We start from the raw sequence: 14,851 nt of genomic DNA on the forward strand, positions 1-14,851 counted from the left end.
TGAATTTGTTACAGTGAATTATTTTTTAAAGATTTTTGTAAAGCTTTTTACAAAAAAAGTAAAGATCTGTAAAAATTCAAAGTTGAAAATACAGTAATAATACCATGAATGTATACCATGTGGTAAAGCCTACTAAGAGTGATGGTTTTTGGATTGCTAAATATTTAATGAAACATAGGCCCAGTGCTTTGGCTCATGCCTGTAATCCCAGCACTTTGGGAGCCTTAGGTGGGCGGATCACCTAAGGTCAGGAGTTTGAGACCAGGCTGGCCAACATTGGGAAATCCCATCTCTACTAAAAATACAAAAATTAGCCAGGTATGGTGTCGTGCCCTTGTAATCCCAGCTACTCGGGAGGCTAAGGCACGAGAATCGCTTCATCCTGAGAGGCAGGGGTTGCAGTGTGCTGAGATTGTGCCACTGCACTCCAGCTTGGGTGACAGAGTGAGACTGTTGTCTAAAAAAAAAAAAAAAAAAAGAAAAGAAAAATTAATAAAACAATGATAGTACCAAATTCTTTAATTTTTTATGGATCTGAATTCTGTGTGCAAGATCTCACATCATTACTTTTGAGTCATTTTGGAAATACCACTCTAAAAACAGGTGACAGGCTAGATTTGGCCCTTGAGTATGCCAGCCTGGGTTCGATCTCATAATTCTATATAATCTCAGATTAGTAACAACTTTTGCATTTTAGACTTACTAGCTTTTAAATTGACAGAGTGGTATTTGCAAAATGAAAGCACAGCCACACTGTGGCTGCTTTTGTGCTATAACAGCTGAATTGAAGAGTTATAACAGAGATGCTGTGGCCCACAAAGCCTAAAGCATTTATTATTTGGCCCTTTGCAGAAAAGATTTGCCAACCCCTGAGACGGCATTTAGGCTTTGGAGAAAGTTAGACCTTGGACAGACATGGTTTTATATCTGAACTTTGCTATTTACTAGCTTTGTGACCTCAGGAAAGTTTAATGTCTTCACTTCTTAGTTTCCCTATCTGTAAAATTGGAATTGTAGTTACCTTGTTCATAGGCATATGAGCATTAGATAACACATACCAAATACATATGTAACTTATTGTACATAGTGGCTGCTCATTTAAATGCAGCTGCTATTACTGTTCTTTCCCAACCATGCTGAAAGTTTTTAGAGTTTAACATGTTGACAGTGTATAGAATTTATTGGAGTAAACAGTATTTGAAGATAAGAAGTCTGGCTAGGAGGTGGTTTTAGTGGTTTAAGCCTACGGGCAGTAGTTGAAAGGTATGATATGAATTCAAGAGACAGGAAGAAAGAAGCAATAGGACTTTGTAATTGATTGTATGTAAGAAGAAAGGAAAAGGAGAAAGAGGAAGCAGAGGTGACATTCTGGTATGGAAGACAAGGAGAAATTTCATACCATAATCTAAATAGTAATGTTAGGAGATAGAGCCAGTTAAGTCATATATATATATATGCTGTCTGAGGGTCTAACCCCATTTTAAGGTAATAGGAAGGGAGTAGTACTCAGTGAAAGATTAAAGATTTGCATTTCTATCTTAGCAAGTAAGTATAGTAGAGTCTTAGTAAAATGTATATGTACAATATTCTCTCTAGAGAATTCTATGTAAAAGTCAATATATTGGCCGGAGCACACTGGCTCACACTTGTGTTTTGGGAGGCCAAGGCAGGAGGATCACTTAAGACTAGGAGTTTGAGACAAGTCTGGGCAATATACCAGAGACCCTGTCTCTACAAAAATTAACACACACACACACACACAGTTGGCTGGGCATAGTGGCTCAAAACTGTAATCCCAGCACTTTGGGAGGCCGAGGCGGGCAGATCATGAGGTCAGGAGATAGATCTAGACCATCCTGGCTAACACGCTGAAACCCCGTCTCTACTAAAAATACAAAAAATTAGCCGGGCATGGTGGTGGGCGCCTGTAGTTCCAGCTACTTGGGAGGCTGCGGCAAGGGAATGGTGTGAACCCAGGAGGCGAAGCTTGCTGTGAGCCGAGATTGCGCCACTGCCCTCCAGCCTGGGCAACAGAGCGAGACTCCATCTCAAAAACAAAAAACAAACAGAAAAACACACAATTAGCCAGATGTGGTAGTGCACACCTCTAGTCCCAGCTATTTGGGTTGCTAAGGTGGGAGGATTGCCTCAGCCTAGGAGTTTGAGGCTGCAATGAGCTATGATTGGGCCACCATACTCCAGCCTGGGTGACAGAGTGATACCCTGTTTGGGGGCGGGGGGGAGATATATCTTGGAGCTTTGCAATTACTTGTTGAAATTTTTTCATCTACAAAAGTTTCCTTAGTGTGAACTTTCAGTGTTGTACTATGATTTATATGGCATTGTTGGAAAATGAGATATTCCTCATAAGAGAATTTTTTCAAATAATGGATGATTGCCTTTTTAAGGATTAATACCTTTTAATGATTTTTTTTTTTTTTTTTGAGACGGAGTCTCGCTCTGTCACCCAGGCTGGAGTGCAGTGGCGGGATCTCGGCTCACTGCAAGCTCTGCCTCCCAGGTTCACGCCATTCTCCTGCCACAGCCTCCCGAGTAGCTGGGACTACAGGCGCCCGCCACCTCGCCTGGCTAGTTTTTTGTATTTTTTTTTTTTCAGTAGAGACGGGGTTTCACCGTGTTAGCCAGGATGGTCTCGATCTCCTGACCTCATGATCCACCTGACTCAGCCTCCCAAAGTGCTGGGATTACAGGCGTGGACCACCGCACCTGGCCTTTTTTTTTTTTTTTTTTTGTTTTTTTTTAAAGACAGAGTCTTGCTCTGTGGCCCAGGCTAGAATGCAATGGCGTGATCTCGGCTCATTGCAACCTCCGCCTCCTGGGTTCAAATGATTCTCCTGCCTTAGCCTCCTGAGTAGCTGGGATTACAGGCACCATGATTACCACCATGCCCAGTTAATTTTTGTGTTTTTAGTAGAGACAGGGTTTCACCATGTTGGCCAGGCTGGTCTGGAACTCCTGACCTCAGGTGATCTGCCCACCTCTGCCTCCCAAAGTGTTGGGATTACAGGCGTGAGCCACTGCGCCTGGCTTTAATGATTTTTATCACAGATATTTAAACAGATGTACTTTCCTGTGCTACTTGATGTTGAATACATCCAGCATGACTTAATTTCTTTGACATTCAGGGAAATCATTTTGAATATCAGTTGTACTGTGCTGTTGTCCTGCTGTATCCTGTAATGCTCTTCCCATGTTACCTTATTTACTTCTGTAAAAAGTTTCTAAAACTCTCTTTTCAAGAGTGTTTAATCAGCCTAAAATAAAATTGCAAAATCTAGTTTGGAAATAATTTATGTTGATTTTTTTTCTTCATTTCTTCAGATGGTATTTTGAAACAACAAATCAATCTAATACTCTCTTCATGTCCATAGGTAGATATCATCTGTGGTGATCACCTGTTGGAGCAGTATCAAACTCTAAGGGAAATCCGACGTGCAATAGGTGATGCAGCAATGCAGGTAGGTTCTAGACATATCCAGGTCTAACAAATAAGTTAGTGAAAAAACAAAGTTCCATTTATCAGTAAGTTTCCATAAATATTCTACAATTGTCTTAAAATTACCTACACTATAAATAATGATTATATTTAATATTTATCAAATGTTTACTATGTATTAGGTACTGTTCTAAGTAATATGTAGATTAGCTTACTTATTCTTCATAATTATTGTAAGAAAGCAGGCAGTATTTTATTTCCCATTTTAAAGATAAAGGAAACTGAGTTACAGTAAGGACATATACCTTCCCACAGTCAGTAGGTGAGACAGGGCTCAGATTCTAGGCAGTCTGATTCTAAAAGCCTTGTTTTTTTCCCCCTGTCCAGTGCTCTAATACAATTTTGAAGGCTTCTAGGTCAATCTATCCAGAAGGACATTTCAAGAAAAACTTGCAAGTATTTATTAGGCTTTAGAGGCAAGGTTTTCCAACCCGTGGCCCTCAGGCCACATGTGGCCCAGGATAGCTTTGAATGGGGCCACAAAGATTGTTTTAAGAGCTATATGACTCTTAAAGCTATATTTAAGAGAATATATTTTATTTTTATTTATTCATTTTCTCAAGATAAAGTCTTGATCTTTTGCCCAGGCTGGAGTGCAATGGCACTATCTCAGCTCACTGCAGCCTCTGCCTCCCAGGTTCAAGCAGTTCTCCTGCCTCAGCCTCCCTAGTAGCTAGGATTCCAGGCATGTGCCATCACACCTGGCTGATTTTTGTATTTTTAGTCAAAGCGGGGTTTCACCATGTTAGCCAGGCTTGTCTCAAACTCCTGACCTCAAGTGATCCACCCACCTTGGCCTCCCAAAGGGCTGGGATTACAGGGGTGAGCCACTCCGCCCGGCCTGTGTTAGCATATTTTATGTTGGCCAAAGACAATTCTTCCAGTTTGGCCCAGGGAAGCCAAAAGATTAGACACCCCTGCTCTAGAGATTCACATAGCTTTTCTTGTTCAGTAGGTAAGAACTCAAGCTAACTATTTTGATGTTTTAATTAACCTATAATGTGAAGTCTCCTAGTCAATAATAATGAAAACCAAGATAGGATCTACAAGTTTAATGAAGAGAAAACAGGACCACATATTCTAATGTATTTCTGAACCTATTGTGGAAAATTGTTTTTTTTGTTTGTTTGTTTTTTTTTTTTTGGAGACTGAGTTTTGCTCTTATTGCCCAGCCTGGAGTGCAATGGTGTGATCTTGGCTCACCACAACCTCCGCCTCCTGGGTTCAAACAATTCTCCTGCCTCAGCCTCCCAAGTAGCTGGGTTTATAGGCATGCATCACCACGCCCAACTAGTGTTGTATTTTCAGTAGAGACGGGGTTTCTCCGTGTTGGTCAGACTGGTCTCGAACTCCTGACCTCAGGTGATCCACCAGCCTCGGCCTCCCAAAGTGCTGGGATTACAGGGGTGAGCCACTGCGCCTGGCCACAAAGATTGTTTTAAGAGCTATATGACTCTGAGAAGCTTATGAAGTACTAATAAAGATTTGATGAACTCTCAAACAAATTTTTGTTTGCTAGAAATATAATTCTTGGGATAAAAAGGGGTTCTGCTGTGAGTGGCACACATAGGGCATCATTTGTTCTTTGTGCCAGAATCAACATCAAGAGATTTCAGAAGCACAATTTTTTGGTACTTGGGTAGCTGGTGATCATTGGTCCTGGAGCCCTTACTTGTTGTGTAAATTAGACAGTTGTGACTTTGTTTTTGAGACGGAGTCTCGCTCTGTCAACAGGCTGGAGTGCAGTGGCATGATCTTGGCTCACTGCAACCTCCACCTCCCGGGTTCAAGGGATTCTCCTGCCTCAGCCTCCCGGGTAGCTGAGACTACAGGTGCATGCCACCATGCCTGGCTAATTTTTTGTATTTTTAGTAGAGACAGGGTTTCACCGCGTTAGCCAGCATGGTCTCGATCTCCTGACCTCCTGATCCACCCGCATTAGCCTCCCAAAGTGCTGGAATTACAGGCGTGAGCCACCGCGCCCAACCGTGACTTTTTTTTTTTTTTCTTTTTTTTTTTTTGGAGACAGTCTTACTCTGTCACCAGGCTGGAGTGCAGTGGTGTGATCTCGGCTCACTGCACCTCCTCCTCCTGGGGTCAAGTGATTCTAGTACCTCAGCCTCCCAAGTAGCTGGGACTATAGGTGTCCCACCACACCAGCTAACTTTTGTATTTTTAGTAGAGATGAGGTTTCACCATGTTGGTGAGGCTAATCTCAAACTCCTGGCCTCAAGTGATCTGCCCACCTCAATCTCCCAAAGTGCTGGGATTACAGGCATGAGCCACCACACCTAGCTGACAGTCTTGGCCTGCTGGGTAAATCCAGGTTTCTGCTCCCTCTTAGGGCTGTGTGGTGTGATGCATGTTTCTAGGTTATGTGATTGTGTGGTTTGTTGTATTAAACGTTGTGGGTGATTATAACACGAAGACAAACATTTTGTGTATCTAAGTATAGAAAACATATGGTAAAGATCTCTATTAAAGACAAGAAATGCGGCTAGGTGCGGTGGTGGCTCATGCCTATAATCCCAGCACTTTGGGAGGTGGGGTGGGAGAATCACTTCAAGCCTGGGAGGTCGCAGCTGCAGTGACCCATGAGTGACTCTGTACTCCAGCATGGGCAACAGAGCAGGACCATGTCTCAAAAAAAAAAAAAAGAGGCCGGGCACAGTGGCTCACACCTGTAATCCCAGCACTTTGGGAGGCAGAGGCGGGCAGATCATTTGAGGTCAGGAGTTTGAGACCATCCTGGCCAACATCCTGAAACCCCATCTCTACTAAAAATACAAAAATTAGCTGGGCGTAGTGGCGGGTTCCTAGCTGGGAGGCTGAGGCAGGAGAATCGCTTGAACCCAGGAGGCAGAGATTGCGGTGAGCCAAGATTGCACCACTGCACTCCAGCCTGGACGGCAGAGCAAGACTTCGTTTCAAAAAGAAAAGTAATTCTTGGCCAGGCATAGTGGCTTGCTCCTATAATCCTAATACTTTGTGGGGCCAAGACATTTGACCCCAGGAGTTCCAAGACTGCCTGGGCAATATAGCGAGTCCCGTCTTTACAAAGGATAGAAAAATTAGCAGACATAGTTGTGCATACCTGTGGTCCCAGTTACTGGGGAGGCTGAGGCAGGGGGATTGTTTGAGTCCAACAGTTCAAGACCAGCTTAGACAATGTGATGAAACCCCATCTCTACAAAAAAATACAAAAATGAACCAGGTGTGGTGGCACATGCCTATAGTCCCAACTACTTAGGAGGCTGAAGAGGGAGAAGATTGATTGACCCGGGAGGTTGAGGTTGCAGTGATCCATGATCACACCACTGCACTCCAGCCTGGGTGACAGAGTGAGACCCTTTTTCAAAAAAAAAAAAGAAAAGAAATATAATTCTTTTTTTTTTTTGGTATCATTGCCTATGTTCATTTGTCTCAGTGGAACAACTGCTCAAAAGAAGATATGAATGTTATATGAATTATCTTTTTTTCTTGTCCTCACAATCTGTTCCCAAGAATTATTTTCTTAATGTAAGTTATACAGTTCCTTGGAAGAAGCAGAAAATATACACACATGCTTAGTTATATGTGCATAATGTACATATGATATATTTTAATTGACATATAATGAAATGCATGAGTTTCAACAAATACCTATCCATTTAACTCAAACCCCTCCTTCACATACAGAACCTTTCTGTCACTCTCAGAGAGTTCTCTCATGCTCCTTCCCAGTTAATTCTTCTCCCTAGCACCAAGGCAACCATTGTTCTGATTTTGTCACCAGAGATTAGTTTTTTCTTTTCTTTCTTTCTTTTTTTTTTTTTTAAGACAAGGTCAGGCCAGGTGTGGTGGCCCATGCCTGCAATCCCAGCACTTTGGGAGGCTGAGGTGGGGGGGGGGATCTATCACCTGAGGTCAAGAGTTCGAGACCAGCCTGGCTAACATGGTGAAACCCCACCTCCACTAAAAATACAAAAAATTAGCCGGGCATGGTGGTGGATGCCTGTAATCCCAGCTACTCGGGAGGCTGAGGCAGGGAATTGCTTGAACCCGGGAGGCAGAGGTTGCAGTGAGCTGAAATCGCATGATTGCACTCCAGCCTGGGCAACAATAGCAAAACTCTTGTCTCAAAAAAAAAAAAAAAAAAAGACAAGGTCTCACTCTGTTGCCCAGCCTGGAATGCAGTGGCACAATCATGGCTCAGTGTAGCCTCAACCTGGGGGGCTCAATTGATATCTTCCCACCTCAGCCTCCCAAGTAGCTGGGACTACAGACGTTACAGATGTGCACCACCACATCTGGCTATTTTTTTAATTTTTTGTAGAGATGGGGTTTTGCCATGTTGCCCAGGCTGGTTTTGAACTCCTGAGATCAAGCAATCAGCCACCTCAGCCTCCCAAAATGCTGGGATTATAGGTGTGAGCCACCATGCCTGACCTCTGTTTTTTAAAATAACAGTTTTGTTAAGATGTAATTCACATAATGTATTAGTCCATTCTCACATTGTTATAAAGAAATACCTGAGACTGGGTGATTTATAAATAAAACAGGTTTAATTGTCTCACAGTTCTGCAGGCTATACAGGAATCATAGCAGCTTAGCTACCAATCATGGCTGAAGGCAAAGACATGATAGGAACCAGGAGCAATTGAGAGAATAAGGAGGGAAGTGCTAGACGCTTTTAGACAACTATATCACACAAGGGGAAATTGTGCTAAACCATTCATGAGAAATCCAACTCCGTGATCCAATCACCTCCCACCAGGCCTCACCTGCAACATTGGGGATTATAATTCAACATGAGATTTGGTGGGGACACAGATCCAAACCTTATCATTCCACCCAAATCATGCCCCCACCCCCCGCCCAAATCTCATGTCCTCACATTTCAAAATACAATCATGATTTCCCAGTAGTCCCCGCCAAAGTCTTAACTCACTTCCAGCATTAACTCAAAATTCCAAAGTCTCATCTGAGACAAGGCTAGTTGCTACTGCCTATGAGCCTGTCAAATAAAAAACAAGTTAATTACTTCCAGGATACAATGGGGGTATAAACATTGGGCAAATAACTGTCATTCCAAAAGGGAGAAATTGGCCAAAAGAATGAGGCTATATGCCCCCATTCTAGTCTGGAACACAGAACAGCCGCCATTAATTTTTAAATTTTTATTTATTTATTTTCTTTTTGAGATGGAGTCTCTCTCTGTCACTCAGGTTGGAGTGCAGTAGTGTGATAGGCTCACTGCAACCTCTGCCTCCTGGACTCAAGTGATTCTTCCACCTCAGCCTCCCAGCTTGCTGGGACTACAGGTGCACACAACCAAACCTGGCTAATTTTTGTATTTTTTTGTAGAGATGGGGTTTTCACCATGTTGCCCAGGCTGGTCTCAAACTCCTGGGCTCAGGCAATCTGCCTGTCTCAGCTTTCCAAAGTGCTGGGATTATAGGCGTGAGCCTCCATGCCTGGTCCTCATTAAATCTTAAAGCTCAAAATTAGCCAGGCATGGGTACACTACTGTAATCCCACCTACTTGGGAGGCTGAGGCAGGAGAATTGCTTGAACCTGGGAGGCACAGGTTGCAGTGAGCAGAGATCACACCAATGCACTGCGGCCTGGGCAACAGAGCAAGACTCTGTCTCAGAAAAAAAAAAAACCCTAAAATCTCTTTTGTCTCCCCACCCTACATCCATGGTACATTGGTGCAAGGGGTGGGTTCTCAAGGCCTTGAGCAGCTCCAACCCTGTGACCTTGCAGGATTTGGGCCCCATGGCTTCTCTCACGAGCTAGTGTTGAGTGCCTATGGCATTTTCAAACACAGGGTGTAAGCTGTCAGTGGATCTATCATTCTGGGATCTGGAGGACAGTGGCCCTCTTCTCACAGCACCACTGGGCAGTTCCCCAGTGGAGACCCTGTGTGGGGGCTCCAACCCCATGTTTCCCCTCCGCACTGCCCTAGTAGAGGTTCTCCATGAGGTCTCTGCCACTGCAGCAGGCTTCTGCCTAGACACCCAGGCTGATCTTGAACTCCTGACCTCAAGTGATCTGCTTGCCTCAACTTCCCAAACTGCTGGGATTCCAGGCGTGAGCCAGCATGCCCAGGCAAAAAGAACATTTTAATTAATTTTATTTTTAAAAATTCAATGAAGATTTCCACAATAAACCATAGTCATTAAGTCTACAAATACATATGCAGTTATGCATCACTTAACAATAGGGATATGTTCTGAGAAATGCATTGTTAGGCGATTTAATGATTGTGCAAGCATCACAGAATGTACTCAGGTTAGGCATGGCTCATGCCTGTAATCCCAGTACTCTGGGAAACTGAGGCAGGAGGGTCATTTGAGCCCAGGAGTTTGAGACCAGCCTGGGCAACATGCTGAAACCCTGTCGCTACAAAAAATACAAAAACTGGCAGGACATGGTGGTGTGCACCTGTAGTCCCAGCTACTTGGGAGGCTAAGGTGGCAAGATCAATTTAAGCCTGGGAATTCAGGGCTGTGGTGAGCTCTGATCATTCATGCCCCTCTGCGCAACAGAGCAAGACTCTGTCTCAAAATAATAAATGAATGAAATAAACAAACTTTTTTTCTTTCTTTTTTTTGAGACAGGGTCTTGCTGTGTAGTCTTGCTGTGTTGCCCAGGTTGGAGTGCAGTGGCATGAACATGGTTCACTGTAGCCTCAACCTCCTGGGCTCAAGCGATCTTCCTACCTCAGCCTCCTGTGTAGCTGGTTACCAGAGGTGTGCCACTGGCTAATTTTTTAATTTTTTGTAGAGATGGGGGTCTCACTTTGTTGCCCAGGCTGGTCTTGAACTCCTGAGCTCAAGTGATACTCCAGCCTCAGCCTCCCAAAGTGCTGGGATTACAGGCATGAGCCATGAGCCACCACACCTGGCCTTGAGTTTAATTTTTTTTTTTTTTTTTTTTTTTGAGACAGGGTCTATTGCTGTCACCTAGGCTGGAGTGCAGTGGCATGATTTTGGCTCACTGCAACCTCTGCCTCCCAGGCTCAAGTGATCCTCCCATCTCAGCCTCTTGAGTAGCAGGAAATATAGGCATGTGCCACCATGCCTGGCTAATTTTTGTATTTTTTGTAGAGACGGGGTCTCACTATGTTGCCCAGTGTGGTCTTGAACTCCTGGGCTCAGGTAATCCACCTGCCTTGACCTCCCAAAGTACTAGGAGTATAGGCGTGAGCCCCTGCACCTAGCCTTGAGTTTAAATTTCTTTAGATGGACATCTGCTCTCTCTGGTTTACCACTGGTCTTCAACATTCCCTATTGACTTCACATACCTAACTTATGTATTCATTTATGTTACTGTCCTGGCCCTTGTGGGCACTTGAGTTTGTGAATCCTTTTCTAGAATTCTGGTGAGTTTTTACTGTAATTGCCAGGAACACAAACCAGATTGCCATGAGTTGAGAACTGAGGAAGTGGAGCCATGGAAAAGCTTAGCAAAGAAGCAAAAGAGAGTAATAGCCAGAGCAGCACTGGAAATACAGGATATATGAGCTGCAACCCCTTCTCTGTGTTGCTCAGTTCAGGTCTGTGGCACATTTCCCAATGACCTTTCCTTTCAGCTAGTTATCCAGTATGCAGGAAATTAGAAATAGTCCCTTAAAAAGGTGGATTATGGCCAGGCATGGTGGCTCATGCCTGTAATTCCAGCATTTTGGGAGGCCAAGGCAGGTGGATCACCTGAGGTCGGGAGTTCAAGACTAGCCTGACCAACATGGAGAAACCCTGTGTCTACTCAAAATACAAAAATTAGCAGGGGGTGGTGACGCCTGCCTGTAATCCCAGCTACTTGGGAGCCTGAGGCAGGAGAATCACTTGAACCCGGGAGGCAGAGATTGCAGTGAGCCAAGATCGTACCATTGCACTCCAGCCTGGACAAGAGAGCAAAACTCCGTCTCAAAAAAAGAAAAGGTAGATTGCTTGCCGGATGCAGCCTTGGTGAGAGCCAAAGAATTAAGACCTGGTATCAAGAAAGGAGATGGAACCCCATAAAAAGCAGATAAAAAGACTTGGATACATAGCATCTGGAATTATATAGTATGGGGGTTAAGTTGCACAACTGCCCCGAGGGCATTCATTACTTTTTTTTTTTTTTGAGACGGAGTCTCACTCTGTCGCCCGAGCTGGAGTGCAGTGGCCGGATCTCAGCTCACTGCAAACTCCGCCTCCCGGGTTCACACCATTCTCCTGCCTCAGCCTCCCGAGTAGCTGGGACTACAGGCGCCCGCCACCTTGCCCGGCTAGTTTTTTGGTTTTTTTTTTAGTAGAGACGGGGTTTCACCGGGCTAGCCAGGATGGTCTCGATCTCCTGACCTCGTGATCCGCCCATCTCGGCCTCCCAAAGTGCTGGGATTACAGGCCGTTACTCTTCTAAAAAATTCTTTTTCCTTTTTTTTTAAAACAAAAATTATATAAGTAGAGAGGGGGTTTCGCCATGTTGCCCAGGCTGATCTTGAACTCTCTGTCTCAAGTGATCCGCCCTCTTCGGACTTTCAAAGTGTTGGTATTACAGGCATGAGCCACTGCACCCAGCTGAGGGCATTCTTTAAGGAAGAAGTAAAACATATATATTTTAGGCTTTCATTAAATGAGTAAGTGTTTCAAAGCTTAATCAATTATTATAGTGGTGAGCTGCATTTATGTGGAAATGAACAGATCTGTGATGCGATATAATAATTGAGTCTTTTCTGGGACATCTAATGCTTAAGTAGTCTATTAAGAAGTCTAGGGCCGGGTGCGGCGGGTCACGCCTGTAATCCCAGCACTTTGGAAGACTGAGGTGGGCGGATCACCTGAGGTCAGGAGTTTGAGACCAGCCTGGCCAACATGGTGAAACCCTGTCTCTACTAAAAATACAAAAATTAGCCAGGTGTGATGGCAGGCCCCTGTCATCCCAACTGGTCAAGAGACTGAGGCAGGAAAATCGCTAGAACCTAGGAGGCGGAGGTTGCAGTGAGCCGAGATCGTGCCACTGCACTCCAGCCTGGTGACAGAGCCAGACTCCATCTCAAAAAAAAAAAAAAAGTCTGGGCTGGATGTTTGCCTCGCACCTGTAATCCCACACTTTGGGAAGCCAATATGGGGGGATTGCTTGAAGTTCAAGAGTTTGAGACCAGCCTGGGTGACGTAGCAAGACCTCATTTATACTGGGAAAAAAAAATTTTTTAAAGTAGCCAGGCATGGTGGCACGTGCGTATGGTCCCAGCTAGTTGAGAGGCTGAGGTTCGAGGATCACTTGAGCCTGGGAGATTGAGGCTGCAGTGAGCTATGGTCACGCCACTGCACTCCAGCCTGGGCAACAGAGTGAGCCTGTCTCAAAAAAAAAAAAAAAAAAAAGTTACTGTGGAAGGAAAAGTGTATCTCTTTTAGTTCATTTTGGAGAATCGTTTGATTAACTGTGTCTACGTGATAGTTTCAGAATTGGGTCCTGAGAATCATTAAAAAGACACGTTGACAGGCTGGTCTAGATGGCTCATGCTTGTAATCCCGTCACTTTGGGAGTCTGAGACAGGCAGATTGTTTGAGCCCAGCCTATGCAACATGGTGAAACCCCGTCTCCTACAAAAAATACAAGTGAGCCTGGTGGTGGTGCATGTCTATCGTCCCAGCTATTCATGAGGCTGAGGTGGGAGGATTGCTTGAGCCCATTTGGTCAAGGCTGCAGTGAGTCCAGATTTGGCCACTGAACTCCAGCCTGGGCAATACAGCAAGACCCTGTCTTCAAAAAAAAAAAAAAAAATGTGGGGCTGGGTGTCGGGTCAGGTGTTCTGGTTCACAACTGTAATCCCAGCACTTTGGGAGGCTGAGGCAGGAGGATCATCTGAGATTAGGAGTTCGAGACCAGCTTGGCCAACATGGCAAAACCCTCCCTCTACTAAAAATACGGAAATTAGCCAGGCATGGTGGCATGCACCTGTAATTGCAGCTACTTGGTAGGCTGAGGCAGGAGAATTGCTTGAACCTGAGAGGCATAGGTTGCAGTGAGCAGAGATCGCACCACTGCTCTCCAGCCTGGGCAACAGAGCAAGAATCTGACTTGAAAAATACATACATACATACATACATACATACGTACATACATACAAACAAAAATTAGTTGGGTGTGGTGGTGGGTGCCTGTAATCCCAGCGACTCGGGAGGCTGAGGCAGGAGAATTGCTTGAACCTGGGAGGCAGAGGTTGCAGTGAGCCGAGATTGCTTCACTGCACTCCAGCCTGGGCAACAGAGTGAGACTCCATCTCAAAAAAAAAAGCACATTCACAAGGAGTGTTTGGTGAATAAGAATCTATATGGTCCACTTATTTTCTTTAAATTAAAGAATTTCACCTTAGTGTTAGATTATTTAAAAAAAAAAAAAAAAGCCAGCTTTGACTTGATTATTTGCATTACTGGTTTGAAAGAACTGCAAAATCGTCTTTTTTTCTCCCTTTTCAGGATGGTCTGCTTGTCCTTCATTATGGTCTTGTAGTTTCTCCTCTGAAGATAACTTGAAGATTCTAGGCACATTATGAGGAGGGAAACAAAGGAGGTTTCTGCAGGACTGCATCTCACCAAAGATTTCCATGAAATGTAATTGCTACCACTTTGCTGTTCAAGACATAACTTACCTATTTTTAGCACCAAGAATTGTAGCATTTATAAGTACAACTTGGAACGATGGAATGCATCTGTTACTAGAGACTATATATAAAAAGCAGCCAAAGCTCAGGGGAAATTTTTCAAAAATTGAATTTTAAAATTCCTTGTGATTTTAAATACTTTGACATTGATTTTGCTTCCCATCTTTGAAGTAATTGGTTAGTTTTCTTTGTTCAGCCATTTCAAGTTGGTAGTTGGGATATCTGCTCTCTGGGATGGCATCAGTTGGGCAGTCATCCTTTTGGAAGAGAAGTGTGCTTTTGTATGGAAGATTCAAAGCCAGTCTTTGTTAAACTGCAGGGTGTACTCTCAAAGACCAAAACTATTGGCCTCTTTTGTGTGTTGCCAGCATATTTTGAACTTGTATCTTTTTTTTATACCAGCAACACTGCAAAGGAGAAGTTACTCATTTCAAAATGGATGAATTGTTATTGGTGAAGAGAATCTGAGTTTATGGTCTGTGCCATAAACTTTCAGTGTAATAAGACTTATTCAATACATCTTCCAATAGGGGTGCTTCTTTGTGACAATATTTTTATTTCTGACATTCGTTTTATTTGGGTACGTAGTGTGGTTGTTGATACCTTACAATAGTATTGCTTCTGAAAGTAATAAAAAATTTTAGGAGAATTCGAGAAGTTTACAGAATTACTTTTTTTTTTTTTTTTTTTTTTTTTTT

General features: G+C 43.7%; 1 protein-coding gene and 1 non-coding gene across 2 annotated transcripts in view; both read left to right on the forward strand.

Moving 5' to 3' along the window:
* PCGF6 (polycomb group ring finger 6) overlaps window positions 1-14,820 on the forward strand; it is a 48,122-nt gene extending 33,302 nt beyond the window's left edge. The window contains exons 9-10 of the mRNA XM_023206544.1: window positions 3,393-3,479; window positions 13,969-14,820. Of these exons, the coding sequence (XP_023062312.1) occupies window positions 3,393-3,479; window positions 13,969-14,025 (144 nt within the window). The 3' untranslated portion in view covers window positions 14,026-14,820. The remainder of the gene's footprint in view (window positions 1-3,392; window positions 3,480-13,968) is intronic.
* LOC111538950 lies at window positions 5,055-5,187 on the forward strand. Its single transcript, XR_002730517.1, has one exon. It is a non-coding gene; the product is annotated as a U11 spliceosomal RNA (small nuclear RNA).
* Window positions 14,821-14,851: the final 31 nt, after the last annotated feature.

This window comes from Piliocolobus tephrosceles, chromosome 9, assembly GCF_002776525.5.
Source record: "Piliocolobus tephrosceles isolate RC106 chromosome 9, ASM277652v3, whole genome shotgun sequence".
Lineage (NCBI taxonomy): Eukaryota > Metazoa > Chordata > Mammalia > Primates > Cercopithecidae > Piliocolobus > Piliocolobus tephrosceles.